Raw genomic sequence first — 19,977 nt, forward strand, 5'->3', positions numbered from 1 at the left:
TTCACTGCTTTTTGAGGATTACAGATGTGTTCCATGATCTGATCTTTGCTCTTCCTTTTTACCATTTGTGCACCACAGCTGCTTTTGGCCCCATTTGCTATAGAATCATCTCTGAGTTTTCCTGTCTTCTGAGACTCAATTGAAACCTCACAACTGTGTCAGGAACTGCTGGGCCAAAGTATATGGCTTTTCTTGATTCCTTATATTAAAAAACCCCAACATTTTCAAACAAAGAGGCTAAAACTCAGTAAGTCATTCTATGAAAGTGCAGCAAGGACCCAAAATAACTGTCTGACCTAATATAAACCAGCCACTTAACTATAATTTCCTTTTTAAGCACTTAGTCTTCAAAGTAATACAGCTATTTGATTGATTTCAAGCTGACTTAAGGGAAGGATGAGGTTTTTTAAGTAAGTAGTACTGAGTCTTGGCTGTAAAATGCAACTTCAATTGCAGAAAGCTCTGCTTTTCAGATGCAAACTGTCTCCTCATAAAGATTAAAGTAGAAAAATCTGTGCTTTCACAGGCAACCAAAAAGAAACTTGGAATTAAGTTTTATTTCATGTAGTCAAGCTTAAAAGAAGGAAAACACCAAGCCTCTTGCTTCTGCATTTGTAATGAGAAGCTGACTGTTTTACATGCAAATTCTATAACTTATGAATCATTGTCTGATTTTGTGCTGCTTATTTAGCTTTGCTAATTAGGTCAAGCCAGTTTACCACTAAGACAAGAATGACAGTGTAGCTGTAATCTATAAATCTCTCCAATACAGCTTTGAATAGTGCTTATAAATTTAGAAAGTTCTGATTCCCTGTATAAAATGAGTAATCCATTATGATCAAGCTTCTCTGAACATAAAGCAGTCTTTCTGAGAATCCACAACATTTTATTTGGGAACTGGAACATTAATCCTTTTCTCAAGTAAAAACAAAGCAAACATAACAGAAGAGGAACTACTGAATTTCACAGTACTCTATGATCACTCTCAATGCTAATTCTCCCAATGAGGTTGAAGTGGTGTGCCCAGAATGCATAATTAGGGCAGCAGAGGGATTGCTTTTTATGTATCAGTTCATTACTTTGCATTCACTTCCTCCATTAGCAATAGCTAGAAGAAGACCTGACAATTTAACATCTAGCAACACACTTCTGGAAAAGCACCTCCCCCACTGCCGCTAAAATGCTTCTTCTAACACCCACCGCTTTACAAAGACACACTGGCACGAAAGCAGTTGCAAAATTCTTAAAAATTTGTCATGTTTTCCAGTTCAAGAAAGTCACAGTTGTTTTTTTAAAGCTGCTCAAACTGCATATGAAGGAAGCCAATATAGTTTTTCTGTTTCAAAGCTAGAAATAGTCTCAAATAATTCTTGCTGTTTTGATAAGCAGAGAATTAAAAAAAGAAACACAACCATGATTTGGAAAATTAAATCAGCATTCTGTTTCCACTGTGACATGCCAAGTTTAAAATTCTTAATAGGTACCAGTCAGTCATTTACAGTATGGGTTTGCAGCTCCTATTCTCAACTGTGGGAGACTGTAAATTGCCTGAACTCAAGTCTGCAAGTAAGGCTACAGACTTTTGTTGAGGTTGTGAAAAGGACAATCTCATCAACAGCTAGTGCCCCAAAAAATGTTCTAGTTTCTTACGGGAAAAAAAAAACAACCTACAACCAACTCAGAATAACTACACCTCCCTGTAAAAAATAAATGAGTTAAATCAAGGTCCTGTTAATTAGACTGATACTCTGCTTTTTGTTTTGTCTTTGTTGTTTTTTAATACAGGACTCTGCCTTCATCCAAGACAATTTTATGTCTCAAATGCAGCCATTTTGAAAGCTAGTGGCTGTTTCTCATTTAAGAAGAAAACTAAGTTTTCTTATTCTGGAAATAAGAATCTTCTAGGAAGTTCCAGTGACACCTGTCCTCATAAATAACTGAACATTTTTCTCCTCCTTGCAAGCAGACACTTTCAACTTCCAGTTTTGAATGGAGACACCTGCTCTGTTAGACAGAGGTGCTGGACTTGTTTTCCCCAGGTCAGCCACCTCCTGGACAGCTGAAACAACAGTGCCCTGTGCAAAACAGGCCAGAAAACATCACCCACCTGACAGTTCTTCCCAGTATAACCCAAAGGACAGATACACCGGTATGTGCCCAGGCTGTCCACGCAGGAGCCCTTGTTCAAGCAAGGACGCGAATCGCACTCGTTAATTTCCGTGAGGCAGAAGGGTCCTGTAAAGCCCACCGGACACTGGCAGGTAAAGGAATTGATCCCATCCACGCAAGTACCTCCATTGAAACAGGAGCTGCAAGGGAGTGAGAAGAGAGGTAAGCTGAGACAAAATGCAATTGCTCCCAGCCAAAACAGCACATAAGCTTCGCTGAAATGAGAGAGAAAACCAGATTGCGGGATCTTCTGAGCGCTGGCGAGTTCCTGCTAAAGAAGCATAAATCAGAGAAGAGCATTTCAAGGGGGCTCCGGCTCACCCTCCAGCTCACTGCCTTTTACCTTGGCAGGCAAAGGAAGTAAAGCAGGGTTTCAATGATTCACTAGTGATGGAGGCAGCTCATTTAATGAAATCTTCCCAGCTTTAGTGTGATCACAAACAATACTGTACCGGGCAGACGTGTGGTTTGCTCCAACTGATACATTTTATAAACATTTCATTACAAATTACAATTGTCTTACAAATTACAATTGTACTACAAATTATGAGAAACAAAACACTTGGCTTATGTTTTTTTTTTTAAAGCTTCAAAGGAGTCAGAGGTATGTTTTCTCAAGGAAAAGGTTCGTATAACATGCAAAACACAAGCACGTTCCTCATTGAAATTATGTGAAAGTATTGGTATTGCTAAATACCTTCCTGCTCTTCTCATGAGAACCTTAAGTCCTTGATTTGTAAAACTCCTCATACGTGTCCTGGCAGAATTCAGATCAAAGGAATTATTCCCCTCCTCCCCATCTTCTGATCATAAGAAATTCTGCCAGATTAAGTGTCATTTGGAGAAGGGACTGGGAAAGTCAGAAGTAGTGATGAATTATGCAGAATTGACCGCTTTTTCCTTCTAAAGAAACACCTGCCAGGAAACTCCTGCTTCTCTGAAAATAACCCTAGAACAGACTCTAGATAAAAGGTTTGATAAAGCACACAAAACAAATGCTTGTTATCTTTTTTCACACTTTCAAAGGCACTTCCATGAGAGAAGCCACTGACTCACCTCCTTGAATTTCTAGTGCATGTTTTAAGTGTCTAAATTCTGACTGTGATTATGGTGGAGATGTCAACCTTAACCTATTTATCAGAGATGCTCTTCTGCCTTGTGGGAGGAACTCTTGTTTTACAGGGAGCAGAAACTGCTGTTTACATTCATGGCAAAACAAGGAGCAGAAGACAGAACAAGTGTCAAGCACTTGGTGTGTTCCACTGAAATCAGATACCCATCTCCAAAAGAAGATGGCACTTTTGCATAAGTGACTTCTCACACAAGACACGGAAGAATTCACTGAACCAAATTCAAATTAGCCAACCATTATGGTGCTCTTAAGTAAGTGCTCAGTAAATTTTGGTTGAGAAGGTGTAACTGGTTTAGCTTGGCAGAGCACTGAAAATTGCTACATCCTTCATTCATACTTGCAAGACTGGTTTCTGTCCTGACTGATGAAGAAAACAAAAACAGGATGAACCTCAAGGAAGAACCAGGCATTCACTTGATTAAACAACTGTTGTGCAAATTAAACACACCCTCATCAATGACACAATCCTGTTCCTTAAGCAAAAGATGTTAAAATACTTCCTCCCCCACAAATGGAATTTTATAAAATCTAAGAAAGATCTTTTATTTGTGTGCAGAAAATGCATGAGAATACAAAGAGCTTTGCATTTAGGCACCTTATTTGTTTCTGGTAACTACAGTAGAACAGATTGTTTTTAAAACTGCTTTTTAACCATTTCAAGCTTTACTAGAAATGGCTTCATTTTAGAATCTGAAGTTACTAACATCAATCCCAGCAAAGCTTAAAATAAATATGCAGGCAGATGATGGATACATAGGGTCAACTCTCACAGAGCTTTTAACACTACCAAGTGAACCATTTATATATGGACGAGCTATTGAGTCTTTTAACTTGGTTGCAAACCTCCCCCCTTAGAATGACCTCAGGTTTTATCTTAACACTGCTGAACCACATCCAGTTTGTGTGCATTAAATGGTTTCTGATGATTAAAACTTTCCAATACAGAATTTGTGGATTTAGCATTCTTCCTGGTTGCTTCTTCATATTATTTGCAGTCAATAACTTGGGGGAAATTTCATTTTCCTGCCTTTCTGAGAGTTGGCTGCCAATTCCATTTTTACAGCTTTTGTGTATGTCAGCACAGTAACTGTTCATAACCAATCAATTCTTTGCCCTCCCCTATATGAAAATGGTCCTATAAACTGCTTCTGAATAGGACTGATGTCAAGCCACGAGCACACAGTGCACGTGGCTCCTTAGTGCAGCAGCACAGTGAAGTTGTCTCACCTTTCAGTGCATTCATCAATGTTGTTCTCACAGTTGGTTCCCTCAAATCCAGGCTGACACTTGCATGTGTAGCTGTTGACATAGTGTGTGCACGTGCCTCCATTCCTGCATGGTTCACTCAGACATTCATTGGTATCTGTCTGACATTTATCTCCATGAAACCCAGGTAGGCAGATACATGAGAAAGAGTTTATCCCATCCACACATGAAGCTCCATTTTGGCAGGGATCTAAGGTACAAGCATGACAACAAGTGTTAAAATAGGTAACAGTAAGAGGCCAGGCCTAGAGAAGCAGCTATGAGGTAGAAGAGTATTACACAGCCCAGCGTGTGACAGTTTTGCTGACAAGTTTTTCTGAGCCACTGTGGAAGAAATAATTGCAAAGCTTTAGCAATAATGAATTCATAAGAAGGGGTGGATCAAGACCAAGCTTTGGGGCCTAACGTTTTCTCTTCTGGGATTTGTTCAGCCAAAACAACAAAACCAAACCCAAAGACTCTTGGTTTAAATTTCAAACTCTGCTTTTTGATAAACGCCTACTGAGAAAGACAAAACAAACAGCACAGCAATGATTCTTCTTCCTTATCAAGTCTTCTTCATAAGAAAACTCAGACTGTTCTCTCTTTTCCAGACATTGCTCAACACACGTAAGAGCTTGTGTGCTTCATTTTAAGCATGAAAGTAGTCCAGTCAAATCAAATGTGTATGTGTAAATTACCATATACATATATGAGCATTTACGTGTTACTGAGCACTTACCATTTTTCCCAGTATCAAAGGCTGGCAGGAAAGCTTACAAATTCGTGTCACCTCTGTATTTCTTGACATTTTCTTTATCCCTACCACGATCTTGCTACTTGTATATAATTGTTTTTTTGGTCTCAGCTACTCCCTACTACTCTATTCCTTCTAATTCCACAAGTACTCATCTGCCTGAAAGAGCTCTGCCATTCAGTAGCTTCTTCCAGCTTCGCTCCTTCCATTTTTGGATTTAAGACTCACATTCCTCTGTCAGGAACTGCCTCTGAAGACAGTTTCCTTTTCTACCCTGCATTCTGTAGACCAAAACCGTATGTAGATGAAGGCAGGGAGGGGAACTGGGAGGGGGAAGGAAAAAAAGGTTATGGAGCAGCTAGGGGTTTTTTAACCTATCTTTAAGTACTACTAAAATACAAACTTTAAAATGCAAATAGACCCCATAAAAAAACCTGCAGTTCAACGTAAGTTTGAGATCATTCTGATCACTGGTAAAGTGAAGATGTGAGAGGTAATTAAAGGTCATTTATTGACTGAGAAATATCCTCACATGATAAAAAATTGTTATAGGAGACACACCTGCATCCATTTAAAGGTCATCTGACTACTGCAGAGAAAAAGCACTTTGAAAGCAAGACCCCTGGCAGCTATAAAATGTTGTGCCTGTGGCAGCCAGCCATTTATGACTGAAGCCAAAAGCTGTGCATTAATTTTCTGTGCCACACATTTACTGACAGAAAAGGGAGACTTGAGTATCAGCTTTTCAGTAAGTTCTTGTTGTTGGAGAGTTTGTTTGCTTCATAGATTAAACACATTTGGCTCGAGCCATGGAAGGTTTTTGTTACGCTAAATGAAATCAGCTGTAGCAATAATTTGAAATTCTTCTTCAACCTCAGGGGGTGTGCTGCCTAACAGACAACATGGGATGAATCTCATAGCTCTCAAAACACTTAGGAGAGAGATCTCCCAGCTGTTTGAAAGAGAAAGATGAACACTCTTAAAAAACATTTACACCTTCAGACACCCATGTGAAAACTAACAGGACAAGCAATAATTCTGTTAGCCTCAGTAAGCAAAGCTCTGGGTCAGTGCACCAATGTGACACATTTTGTACAGTACCTGTTTGCTCACAGAGGGGCAATCAAAAGCTCAGGCTGAGACAGATGACTTAGAAGTCCTTTTAGCAGTGCTGCTTTGGGGTGTCCCATGGTAGCTTCATCGAACAGACCTGGTTAAATCCTTCTCTACCACAATCACAAATTTTAACTTTTTTCAGTGAAAAACACAACACTCCCAATTTGCACCTAAAGTCTGTAAGACTTGGGGTGTTTTTGAGCTATTCTAACAACAAAAAAAAGTTCTCATTTGTTTTTTTGGTTTTGTGTTGTTGTTGTTTTTTTAAAAGAGCCAGCCAATTAAAAAATTACAACACTGTGAACTCCCCCATGGTTTGAGGCAGTTTTCAAATAGTAGATGAACTTTTGAACATGTGACACTTCTCAGGAGACTCTGATTTCATCTGGTGATGATCCAGAATAATGAACAGTAAGAAAAAGAAGTTGCCATGTATTTGGTTTCCCTTGCAAACAGCTGTGCCAAGGGCATGAAATTAACATTTGCTTTCTCGTAATTTAAACAATTTCAGTACTCATCAGTGTATGGGCTATCAGCTACCCTCCTGTAACTGATACATCTTCCGGAACAGAGTGCCTTCCTGCTGCTTAACTGGCTTTCAAATATGGATTAACTGGAACAGCAAGAGGACCCACTCTTTCCAGAACATCAATGTCAGAGACATTTCAGGAAAGACTGTTAAAACACAGATTCCCACCACACCTCAATCAAGCTTAACATTGAAATACAGGTAAGCCCTTGTGGGGAATAGTCCATCTTCTCTCCCCCCAATAAGACTAAACAAAATGTCTTTCAAGCCAGCAAAATAAGAGTGGGGTCTTTTTGCTGATTTAGGCAAAGACAGACTGGAACAGGGCCCTTGCTCTATCAGGTAAGTCCACAACAAAAAAAAGAGGGTAAGGATTACAATTACTGGCAGAAAAATGGACAAAAGGTTAAAGACTTGGTGTATGAAAATTTTAGGCAAATATAATTCTTCATTAACAATGCTCCTTATTAAAGTATGTAAACTTGAAGGACCTTCTCAAGTGAAGAACCTGGGAAAAACTCCTGCTATGAGCTATAGCATTGTAGCCCATTTCTAGCAGCTGAACATGATTTTGACTGCCTCAAACATGCAAGTCTTACAAAGCTAAGGTTTGGGGTGTGGTGGTTGTTTTTTTTTTTTCTTTTTTGGTAAGAGATGATAAAAACTTTCAGTCTCTGACAAACAGTAGTCGTTAATAGTGCTGCAAAATTGTTTCTAGGAAAAACTGGAACACACAGAACAATCTGCTGATACTCACTTGAAAGGCAGTCATCGATATTACTGTCACAGTCTCCCCCAGTGAAGCCAGGCCGACACTCACACAGGTAACTGCCTTGAATATTATGGCAAAGAGCGTGATTTTTGCAGGGCTTTGAGAGACATTCATCAATATCCACTGTACATCTCTCCCCTGAAACATGGAGAGTCCAGAAGTCAGACCCCTCATCAGGCAACGGTGCAAAGGCTCAAAGTCAATTACTGCTCAGCATGGGAAGCGCAGCGTGTTCCCATCCACTCACCTTCCCAGCCAGGGGCACACTGGCACGTGTAGCCTTCAGAGTCAGGAGATTCTTGGCAAATCCCCGAGTTCTCACAGGGATCAGGGGAACAAGGAGCAACCACTACCTGGCAGTTCACACCTGCAGAGCAGAAGGGGACAGTATGTTGCTAAGAGCTTGGTGCTTCTTGGAGGAAGGAAAAAAAGAGGTTGGAAGTTGCATGATTATTCCACACAGTACTCAACAGCATTTCCATATTTGAAAAACCTCCACAGATGGAAAAGGAGATCAGAGCACTCCTCAGGGGCCCAGAGGGTACAAGCAGACAGCAGCCATAGCTGCTCCTTCAATTCCCAGAGCATTTATATATCTCAGTCTAACTTTCTTACAAAGAAAATTAAGCTGAGCTGCCACCAGGACATTTCTTAATGAGTCCAAACAAGGCTTAGGTATGGTCTTACTTAGTATTTTACTACTGCATTATGTCTACATGAACTGGCAGTGATTTAACTTCATATAACCATGACATTTCCCCTCTTGATTCGTATTTCCATGAAGTTTAATGAAAAGATTAAAAAAGCACTAAGGGTGCAACGAAGGGGAAAGGAAAAAGAGAATAGAAACTTCTCTCTGAATTTTCACCTTTGAATCCTTTCCTACAGGCACATCTATATCCATTCAACAGATCCTCACAAGTTCCTCCATTCTGGCATGGGTTTGATTTACATTCATTCCCTTCTGTTGAACAGAAATCTCCTATCCAGCCTGGGTCGCAGACACACTTGTACCTTTAAAGCAAAAACAGTAGCAATTTTAGAGCATCCTGAAGTAACTCCTCTACCAGTTTCTCCTGCAGATTACTTTTGGAGAGAAAACCAGAAGACTTATCTTTAGGAAAGCCCTACGTTATGTTTAGATTGCTTACCCCAGCTGTATAGTCCTGAAAATACTGAAAATAACCCTCCCTTGAAACCACATTTCCCTCTGCTATGGTTTTCACAAAGTGCTCAGTCAACCAGCAATATGTTTCTGCTTTGATAAGACCATCTCAATGCATTTAAACAAAGACAGAAAGAAACTATTAAAAAAAAAATTGCAGGGGAACAATGGGTTCCAAAGATAACTAGAGTGATTTAATACAAAGTAGTGGTTACAATGAAAACAGCTGGCTGGGAGCAGGAGTGATCTTCTCCATCATGTTTCAAAATCTGAAGTAGAGCAGCACTCCACCCATACGATGTAGAATCAAAGACTTGGTGAATCACCCTGGACTCAGGCCACACAAGGCACACTCTGGCCTCCCTCCCCATCGTGCAAAGAGGACTTACTGGCACTGAGTGTAAGGTGCACATGGGGATTAACAGGGATGCAGGTGACAAAATATTTGTTTTCCAAGCTTACATGGAGGCTGAATTAGCAATACAGGCAGCCTTCCTGCCAGCTCCAGGGAAAGTGCTGAATCTTGCCCCATGAGCTACCCGCAGTGGTAAATCACTTCCTTGTCCAAGTGCTGACAACACTTTCCAGGATGCAGCACACATCTGGGAGCCACTGCTATTCCACATACAGTCAAGAAGTTTCACAAACACAAGCCCTACCTCCTCAAACCTGTGGAATCTACAGTCCCTGATTTATCATTATAAAAAAAGGGGTCTGATTCAGGCTCCTGAAATCAGCATTTGGTCTTCCTGGACAGGAAGATTCAGAAGCGACTACTGCCATCAAAATAGCCAGAAAGAGCTTTCCTTTTTTCCCCTCAGGCATGCAACAGTGTGACTAAAGCTGACAAAATCTCAGCCTTGGATAAACTGTTCTAAACCAAATACTGTTTTGCCTCCTAGTGTCAAAAGCTGTCTGCCTGTTCCTTAATATAGAGCACTTGGGCAGCAAGAACAGCACTAGCCACAGACAGGCTCCGTGCTCAACATTCTAGAGTTTGAGGGAATAGGTTGCTGCTGCTCCACAGAGATTCAATTTGGAACCACTTCTTTATTTTAATCACATTCACTCTACTCACTTGAATTGCCAAAGCCTCTTATTAGACTGTGGCAATCTGTTCTGTGCTATACACCCATGCAAAGACAGCAAAGAATACAAAGCAGGGCAAAAAAGCTATGTTGGAACAGTATGGACTGCAGCTGGTGAGTAGAGGTCTACACTCTACTATGATTCTGTTTTGGGCTGCAGATAAATCTGGATCCTAACTTGAGAAATTAGAGAAAAATCAGAAACCTCAGGTCAAGACGGAACTCTGGAGGCAGAGCAAAAATAACCCAAAGTACAGAAGGCAGAAGGTAAGTTTCATGTGACAGTAAGTACTTACCCACTAGCAATGTGTGTGCAGTTGCCATGTACACAGGGATTACTAAGGCAGCCATCAGCCTGTGCCTGACAGTGAGGATGATGGTAGCCTTCAGGACACACACACCGGTAGCCATTGACTTCGTTTATACACGTCCCACCATTATGACAGGGGTTGGATGTGCACTCGTCAATGTCCACATTGCAACGTGGGCCTTGGGAAAAAAAGAACATTGTTAAGTAGCATTTCTTGCAACAACATTTGCTTTGTCTCTCTGTGAGGACATTCACACTGAGACACAAGTCAGTAAAGCCAACGCAGCGGGACAGATCTTGCATGCCTCCATGCTTTAGCTGAAGTCAAGAGAAGCACTTTTGAAAGATGCAGCACTTTCCTGTGCCTGGAAAACAGCACTCACACTCAAAGTATTTACAAACCATTCAAAAACCTCAACAGAAGTCTACTAAAAAATCAACAGTTCACTCATTAAAAAGGCAAAAGTCACTCAACCGTATCATGCTTGGAACAAACCTCTTGAGCTCCAGTTGTCATAGCCCTGCTCTTCTGCTTTGAAAGTACCTACCCTTTGAACAAGCAACACTGCCACACTGTCTGCAGTAAATACAGTTCTTGTGGTTTATTGTGCAAAAGGGACTCTAAAAAACACCGTTTCCTGTTTTCCCTGCCTCTGATTACGACTGCAAGATCCTTGAAGTAGTGACCATAAGATCTTGTGAGGCTGGAAAGCCAAACAAAGTGAATGCTGCAGTAAGTTGAAAGCATTTTTAATCTAAGGACAGGACAAAGTAACAAGACCCCACATGAGCCAGCTCTTTCAATACTGGAATATGCCAATTCATCATATTACTGAATTATTTTAACAGCAAAACAGTGAGAAGTCCAGTAGGATAACAAATATGGTATGCCAGCAACAAAGAAGAGTGAAAGGCAAGAGTAATCAGGATCATGCCTCTTCCTTTTCTGAGGACTGAAGAGCACCACCAGGCCAGAGCCAAAGGAAGGAAGGAATGTCAAAAGTTTAGAAAGATGCCAAGAAAGAAGGACAAGACATATGAAACCTCTTAGTGCTGTTTCTAATGCATTTCAGATCAATTCTAATTAGAATCATTCCATAATAAGCGGTAACAAACATAATGAGAAAACTGTTATATACAGTACCAACTGTCTCACAACAATTTTATGAATGTATTACCCTACATGGCTCAAAACAGATTAAGTCCATTATAAACAGTGTTGAGACCTGCTTTAGTCATCAGAAATAGTCCTGATGTAGATCTACATCTCTAAGCACAGATTCAAAGGTGTCTAAAAGCTCTTTTTCAGCCGTCTTTTTAATTTAAAAAGGCAACAGAACAGACCACACTATGAAATAGAAGTACTGAAAAAAAGCAGGTTATTCAGTTGGAGACAAGTGTGGAGAGCAGCTCATTAAAACACTGAGTTAATGCTTTGCTTTCAGAGAAAGAAAAATAGTGTTCATGGTCAAATCCCAAGGTACTGTCCAATCAAACACCTCTCTATATTATCCACAATCTCTTTGTCCCTGCAAAGAAGCTGTAAATAATAAACCAAAATCACATGGGTTTATTTGTTATAAAAGCAAGAACCATGAATTGGGTGTCATTACCTAACAAGAATGGCATTTCATAGCCCAGATTAGGCCATTCTTCTGCTTGGGAGAACTTGCTGTAATATAAAACTCTGAGATTCAAAGATTAGAAGGATTTACCAAGATACTAACTGAATCCTTTGCAGTCAGTATGCAAAGAGCAGCTTGTTTAGCTACCTGGATAACTATCTTCAAAACAACTCCAAGCTACCAGGTAGCTGACTTTACCTGTAAATCCAGGTTTGCAAGCACAATTGTAGCGATTAATGCCATCAATACAGTCCCCGTGAACACATGGGTTACTTGCACAATCATCAAAGTTATTTTCACAGTTCACTCCTGAAAAAAAAAAATAGTTAGAGGAATAAAGAGGCCAAATCTTACAAGGAAGACAACAAAACTACTTCCCAGAAATAGCCAAATTGAGAATCCCAGCTGCTTCCAAGTTACACTTGCATTGGTGCAACTTAAACAGGTGATAACGCACTCACTGAGAAATGTTACCTGGGTGCTGACTGTGACCCTGAACTCGTGCTACATGCTTAAACAAAAAATAATTAACTATTTTGAACACCGTGCCTTTTTTTATGCATGCTTTAATTTTGGAAGTCAAGAAGAGGTAAATTCTTTCAAGACCAGATGCAGTACCAGTGAGGTACAAACACTGCAAAATTCAGCAAGGTGCAAATTATACTCTCTTATAAGAAGCTTATCTCTGTCTGGAAATCTAGCACACACTGGAGCACACATAAGAAACAATTAAAGGCTTGAATTCTCTTAGATTCCACTCCTTCCACTTGTGCTTTATGTACCTGAAGTGCCCAGCAAACAGTTGCACTGGTAGCCATTCACCAAATCAATGCAGCGCCCTTGATGCTGGCAAGGATTGCTGTGGCATTCATCTATCTGCTCACTGCAGATGGCACCCATGTAGCCAGGGTTGCAGACACACATGTATGAATCAATTCCATCTTGGCATTCCCCATGGTGGCAAGGATCAGGGTCACAGTTGTTGATATTCTCCTCACACAGAAGGCCAGTAAAACCTAAAGAAAAATTAGGTACAGGAGTAATTAAGAAGCTAACTGGTGTGACGCTGCAGTGAATATAATGCAAGTATGGAAAGAATCATATCAAGAATCAGCAAAGTGACAGACAGCAAAAAGGGTAACTGGGCATCTCAACTGCTGCCTGTTTTCCAGCCTGGAAAACAGCCGTCCTCTGCTCCTCACAGCATTACAGAACATCTTGCATAGAGAATCCTGGCCTTGGAAGTGGTTACCTTCAGTAAATTCGGAAGAGTAGCAATGAGAGCAAATGTATGAACCTCCAGGAGAAATCTCCCATCAGTAAAAATTATCTGAAGGCACTCTCTTGTCATCATTTCCTCTACACAATACCAGGGGGGGTTGGATTTTTTAGTATGAGAAATTACTGCAAAGATACTGCAGAAACCTTCCCAAGGGAACTCTCTTGGCTCATGTCAAAGCTTCTGCAACTCCGCTTATGGAAAAGTTTCTTGCCCCTCTCATTGGGAAACCTTTCAATAACTCCATTCAAGCAACCAAATGCAAATGTATGAAAGACTGCATGCAACCTCTGCAGTTAGGAGCAATGAAACAAGCAGCAATTTAGCCTGTTTCATTCTGCTTCAGCTGGGAAACATCCTGAGCAACAGAGAAGGACAGAACCTATTCACCAGAAGGGATAAAACAACAGTTCAGGAAGTTAAGAGCAGCAAAAGTCTCCCTCAAGAGCCCTGTTCTCCGTGACAGAGCAGAGCTACATGAAACAGGGACAATTCAAATAAATGTTTTTCAGAGATGAGGTTTTGGAGCAACTGCTCATGCTGCCTTCCCGTAGCTGAAGATTAGGGAAGGTAGAACTTCAAATTTCAGACACCAACTGGAGATTGATACAAACCAAGCTGCAGGGAATTTCAACAGCTGAAGAGTGATTCTCACCTGAGTATTATAAGTGGATAACAGGCTCCCCATTTTTCATACAGGTTTGTGGTTATTTCTCTGGTCAAACATACCAGGTGACGGCTAACATTTCCAAGTTCTGCGAACGTATGCATGGATGAATAGGTGTGGAAGTAGGTGGGAGAGGGAAGGGAAGCTAGTTAGAGAGATGGATGTAAAAAGATGTTAGGGAAGGAAGAAATACAAACCAGTAAGAGGAAGAACAGTGGGGGAGGGAGAAGGGAAAGAAAAAAAGAAAAAAAAGAGGACGGAGGCAAAGAAAAGAGGAAAGGCCTAAGACAACTCAATAAAAGAAAAGCCATGATCTACCACTGGGAAGGAGAAGTGGAATAATGCCAGAAGGGAAAGAAAAGACAAAAAGCAAGCAGTAAATAGAGCTATCTGTACAGCATTTGGCCAAACATTTTGCAGTTTACAATCACTTGGGCAGCTGACGATTATAATTTCAGGGAACACAACACTCAAAATAGGAGATTAATAGAGCAAGAACATAGTCAAACTTCATTTTCCAGTAACTGACCTGCCTCAATGATGAATTCCACATTTCAGTCTTATAGAAGGCTGTCAATATTAAATATAACACTTAGCATACATTCATTCAAAAAATTATCACCTTGCCTCCTATTGTAGCTCAACTGAACCACTTAAAGATCATATGTGTGTATATATATATATATATATATTTCTCCGTCTCTTAAGTGATCATACCTTATTGAGTTATTTCCCTCTTGGCAGCCAAGAGGCAGACCAGAAAAAAACCACTAATATAGAACACAAGAATCCCTCAGGACAGAAAAAAGCCCTAGTGCAGAGACTCCCATTTTCAGCCAAAATACTACCCAAGGATTTCAGTAAGAACAGCTGCTCAGTAATGTACATTTGGTTGCTTTCAGCATGTTTCTTGAAAATGCTCCAAACACCATGTGCCTTCATGGAAGCATTAGTCATCCCTCTTCATCTGGGAAACCCAGGACTTCTGTACTGAGGTGATTCCACTAGTTTAGTTCAGACAAGTTCAGCTCCCCACCTTGTCCTCCACTACACAACCCAGAAACCTTTTAGGCCCCAAGCTCTTGGTGAATGAAGGCAACCAGATCACAGAGCAGCTTGAGAAAGACAGTTTCCAAGTTTGGAGATGATTTGAATTTTTTATTCTCCCAGCAAATGTCAGCTTATTCTGTCAAAAGCACTAATCACAGAATCATCCTTGTTGAAAAAGACCTTGAAGATCATCAAGTCCAACCATAACCTAAATCTAATGAAAAGGAGAGTTTTTACACCAATAATTATTCCTTTCCTGGTCTAAACTACTGCATTCCTCTACTTGCAACAGATTCCTATTTCTTCAGGCATTTTGGGTGTGTGTGAAAACCTCAGGGAAGAAATTTTTAGGCTAATCTCTGCTATATTCTGTACAGTGCAGAATAAATTAGAGAAGTCGAACTTGCCTTAGCAATTTGATTACTGGAATGATTCAAAATGAAAAAAAAAATAATTATGCATCAGTTTACCCAACCTAACAGCACATTTCTGGGACAAATGTAGCTCCAGAAACTTCCCAATTGGAAGAATCAAAGCCAAAGCATTCCATGCCTGAATCTGCATCGTGAGGATTGTGTAAGACACCATTAACTGAAAGCAACCAAAAGCAATTCCTTCCTGAGAGTTAGAGTGTAACAGCTCTGAACTGCCCATGCCCTCTTATTTGACCAGATGTAAACATTAAGGTAAAACATGTACATCACTCCTAGAGGTCTGAAGATAAGGAAATACCATAATTAAACCTGATGCTTCCAAATGTGTAACTAACCAAGCAGTAAAGGAATTCAGTACATTCAAAAAAATCACCTCAGTTCTATCCACAGCTCTGTCAAAATTTCTGTATGATGTGTGACAAATCATTTTAGCTACATTCTGGCAGGCAGCTACTGTGTGGTATCCCTTCCAGTGGAGACAATTTTTACTGCATTTGAATCTTCCAATTTTCACATAAAATAGCCTGACACAACAGAAATCAGAGTACACAGTAGTACTGGTCTGTCCATCTCTTTTTCTTCAACTGTGTCCTAACTATATCATCTGACTTGGAAGAAAGAAAGGTGAGCCACAGATAAAAGGCTTCACACTGCTGTTTTTCCACTTGTGGATTCCATAGTCATTACAGAAGGAGCTGTCATCTTCTGGGAAGCAAGAGATGGGGCTGAAAGGGGAAACCAGAACTCCCACCAATTGTGAACTTCCTCCTGTCACAGGGGAAAGGCTTTCTGTACTTCAATACTATTCTCTGCCGCAAAGGAGTAGACAGAGCTTTGAAACAAACAAGCAGCATTTCAGAAAAGGAAAGACAGAAAGAATGCTGACACTTCTTTGACCATCCTTTTACATGTTTAGGTTACAGGTGAACTCCAGTCCAGGGGCTCTGAACACAAGACTAACCTGTGGCACACTGGCACTCGTAGCCGTTGGGATGGTCGATACATTTGGCTCCGTTGAGACAGGGTGTGCTGGAGCAGTCATCGATGTCGATCTGACACACGGCACCACTGAATCCTGAAGGGCAGGAACAAAGTGAGACCCAGAAGTAATATGAAGCCCTTAATCTAAACAGCTGCACTGCCAGGAGTGATTAATTAGCATATTCTTAAAGCCACCCAAATATAAGCTCAGTAAATCTCAACTCAATTGCATCATTAAGCACACACACCACACCCTAGGTGGATTGGTTCCTCATCCAAACCAACTGGCCAAAACATAGTTTCTATCCTCCAGGTCAAAGGAGCCTCAGCTTGAAAACTGTGAGTGGTAAGTCAAACAGAAACAAAGCAGATGAAGCACAAGTGGTGTCCACCACTGGACAGCATGCCTGTCTCTAAAACTGAGGTACAAAACACCAAGAAAAGCTTTCAAGTAATCAAAACAAGCAATTTGAAACAAAACCATGATCATGACTAAAGCCTTTAGACTAGAATTACTGCAGCTGTGAGGAATGTGGTACAATACAGAACTGTGATCTTTCAACACACTTCTTGAAACAGATAACGAACTTGCAACACGTTATGTCAAATAATGTAGATCCTTAGGGACTTCAAGACAAAAAAACGACAAAAACCAAAAGGAAAGTCAGAACATCATGAGCCAATAAGAAGGGATGCAGACTAGGCTTTTGTCAAGTATATTCTGAACTCGAAACTTTTAGTAAGCCAGCAGGAAAACAAGTGATGTTTACCCTATAACTAACAGTGATCCCTCAGCCCAGCACTTATGCTTCTTTTCTGAAATGGAGACCTGATCAGAGACTCCCTCCTCACACAAGCAATGCACAAGCAATGTAAACTATAATGATGCAAAAATGGCTTCTGCCTAAAAACCTCAGAAAGACAAAATGCACACAGAGGCTCCGATTTTTACAATGTATTTAGAATTACTCATCTATGTCTCACTGTGTTATCCACAATAATAGTTCATGCTGCTGACTACCCTTTAACATGACATGTCCAACTCTGTGTTTCTCAACACTTACATTCAGTTACAGGCGCAATCCTACTGCAACCAATACATGTCTATTCTTATTTATCAGTGTTGGCAACTCACTCATTCAAGGAGAAGCTGCACTAAGACAATAGAAACTCAAAAGAAACACACCACCTGTAATTTCTCACTGGTTATCTATGCTGTTCAGAAGTACTTACCAGGAGGACAGACACACAGGAAGCGGTTGACTTTATCAAGACACTCTCCATTGTTCACACAGGGATTACTTAAACATTCATCAATATCTTCTTCACAGTGAACACCTTTAAAACCTGATTAAAAAAACCAAAACAGTAAAGAAGAGGTGATTGAAGGCCTTAGAAAGTGCCCTTGAAAGTGCAACTGCCTCTTATACCAGCACTGAAAATCTACGCCTAGTTTCATTGCAAGTTTGCAGTTTGGACCGAACCTACGAGGCAAGAATATGCAGCAGAGGTTAAGAAGGGATGCTGAATGTGTGTTTTTCACTGTTGTTGAACGTGTTAATTAAATCAGCAGTAACAGGAGAAGTTTGTGCTGAATTCACATCTAAAGTTTTCTTCCACTTGATGAGAAGGATTATCTTTGGAAGATATCAATATATCTGGGTATGCACCAATATAAGGCTAAAAGTAAAGCAAAAAAACCAGCAGATATTTTTAGCTGGAGGCTTTTTAACTAATGACAGAGTAAATAAACACTAAGAAGGGTGAAAGACTTGGGACTGGAGTCCCACTTCTCAAAACAGATTAGGTATCAATAAAAACTCCTTCTAACTTTTATGGTATCAGCTGATCTCCTGCAGGGGTCACAATTCTTTCATTATCTTTAATAAGACTGTGCTACTGGCAACTTGCACCCTCTTGTTTTTTTACCACTTTCTACCAGAAAGCAAAACAGCAGACTACACAGGTATTTGGTTTGCTGGACACGTACATTTTACAAGCACAATTTCAGTAAAGTCATTCTATTTACAGTTAATTCCTCAGGTCAGTGGGAGCTTGCATCATTTGAGGTAATTTAAGCAGAAAAAAAAAGCCAAACGCTGTTATCCAGAATCATCATTCACATATCTCAAAATTCAGTGACTCTTAAAAGTTTGCTCCTGCTTTGCTTTCACAAACCTAAGTTTCTGCACATGCACTTTACCAGGTGTAGTGACAAATCTGTTCACATATACTCCATCTCAGAATGCTAACTTTCTCTGCTGATGTAGAAATGGGTTTCCTTCTCAGTCCTCTAACTGCCTTCTCCCTCCCCCACACAAACGCCAAGTCCTCCTGGTTGGCGCTGCCACAGCAAGCTCTTTCTCACCAGCTCCTGCTCACCATTTCATGCAGCCTCACCCTTTGCAATGTTGTGTTCCACCTCAGCAGAGCTGGCAACCCTCCCTGTGCTTTGCCTTCTGAATTTTTCATTTGGTGGAAACCCTGTCTTTGTGAGAAACTCCCCTCACCTGGCATACAGAGACAGGTGAATCCTCCTATTTTATCCAGGCAGGTGGCATCATTTTGGCATGGATTTGAATGACATTCATTGATGTCCATTTCACAGCGAGGTCCTGTGTAGCCCTTCAAGCACTCACAGTGGAAAGAGCCTTCAGTGTTTACGCATTTCCCAGCATGTTCACATGGATTGCTGTTTGCTGCAAGAAAAAGACAAACGTGTGTGTCAAAATCTCTCCTCAGAGCAAGGAAAGACACAGCATTCTTTATTAGTCATGGTCTTTTCCAGTGGTCATTCCTTTCTGGAGAGTAATACTGAGGAAAGACTGTTCATCTGGGGAAAGGCTACTGTGATTGCAGAAAATATGTGGCAGTTACTTGCCTGTCAGAAGTGAAAAGAAGTATTTTTGTCATTACCAATGGACCAAAAGAGCAACTCTGGTCTGTATTACTAATGACAGTTCTTAAGGGGAGAGTATCAAGTGGAAGGGATTACAGAATTGATGATGCTTTCAAGGTCTTATCTTTAGATCATCTTTTACATTTACTTCACCTCAGAGGCTGACAAGATACTGCCAGAGCAACAAAAGAACCAAGCTAGTCTCTTTGTGTTTCCAAAAGAAAACAGCACTCTTGTCCAAGGCAAACCAAGGCACAAAATTCAAAGAAGTGCTTCTATCCAATACTTCCTGAGTGCTGGTGAGATACTACCTTCACACATCACACTCTGGAATCATGAACTAGCACTCACAAAACTAAGTCTGTGAGTCCAGCCAATCCCCAAAGCATCACAACAGCACAATATCAGAGAACTACAGCACTAAAAGCCCACGTGGTCACCAGTCTTGGAAGGCACTCAAAAGTTCCAGCCATATTCTGCTGTCAAACTGCCTTGATGTATTTCTACTAAGGCAAGAGCTGAACCAACTCCCACACAAACTGTGGCGGTTTTGTTGTACTCTGCAGTTCTAGGGGTCATCTTAATTATTGCATCTGTTTGCGTGCACTCCTCGCACAATGCCAAAAGCTCTCCTATGGAGAATAGTTAAGCATCTCAATGTTTTTCATATTGCAAAGGCTAACAGTTCACACATGGACAGCTCTTCTGACCCAGCCCTTTGCCCCAAGTCTCACACAAGATTTAAAGAGCATCTAAAGA

At 40.6% G+C, this 19,977-nt stretch overlaps 2 protein-coding genes across 8 annotated transcripts in view; one reads left to right on the top strand and one right to left on the bottom strand.

The window, feature by feature from the left end:
- NOTCH2 (notch receptor 2) overlaps positions 1 to 19,977 on the bottom strand; it is an 85,155-nt gene that overhangs the window by 21,909 nt on the left and 43,269 nt on the right. For 3 of the 7 annotated variants that reach the window (XM_051625258.1, XM_051625259.1, XM_051625260.1), the window contains exons 8-18: positions 18,830 to 19,018; positions 17,553 to 17,666; positions 16,300 to 16,413; positions 12,691 to 12,924; positions 12,107 to 12,217; positions 10,270 to 10,462; positions 8,589 to 8,734; positions 7,968 to 8,087; positions 7,706 to 7,858; positions 4,529 to 4,757; positions 2,108 to 2,309 (exon numbers count right to left, since the gene is read on the bottom strand). In XM_051625258.1, coding sequence (XP_051481218.1) covers positions 2,108 to 2,309; positions 4,529 to 4,757; positions 7,706 to 7,858; positions 7,968 to 8,087; positions 8,589 to 8,734; positions 10,270 to 10,462; positions 12,107 to 12,217; positions 12,691 to 12,924; positions 16,300 to 16,413; positions 17,553 to 17,666; positions 18,830 to 19,018 — 1,805 coding nt within the window. Of the gene's footprint in view, positions 1 to 2,107; positions 2,310 to 4,528; positions 4,758 to 7,705; positions 7,859 to 7,967; positions 8,088 to 8,588; positions 8,735 to 10,269; positions 10,463 to 12,106; positions 12,218 to 12,690; positions 12,925 to 13,842; positions 14,175 to 14,383; positions 14,425 to 14,956; positions 16,107 to 16,299; positions 16,414 to 17,552; positions 17,667 to 18,829; positions 19,019 to 19,977 lie in introns of those variants that run through there. The other 4 variants (XR_007890071.1, XM_051625261.1, XM_051625263.1 and 1 more) reach the window with 4 other exon arrangements.
- MTA1 (metastasis associated 1) overlaps positions 7,536 to 19,977 on the top strand; it is a 240,216-nt gene continuing 227,774 nt past the window's right edge. The window contains exon 1 of the mRNA XM_051625266.1: positions 7,536 to 7,540. The gene's annotated coding sequence lies outside the window, so the exon portion shown is untranslated. The remainder of the gene's footprint in view (positions 7,541 to 19,977) is intronic.

The sequence above is a fragment of the Apus apus genome, chromosome 7 (assembly GCF_020740795.1).
Source record: "Apus apus isolate bApuApu2 chromosome 7, bApuApu2.pri.cur, whole genome shotgun sequence".
NCBI lineage: Eukaryota > Metazoa > Chordata > Aves > Apodiformes > Apodidae > Apus > Apus apus.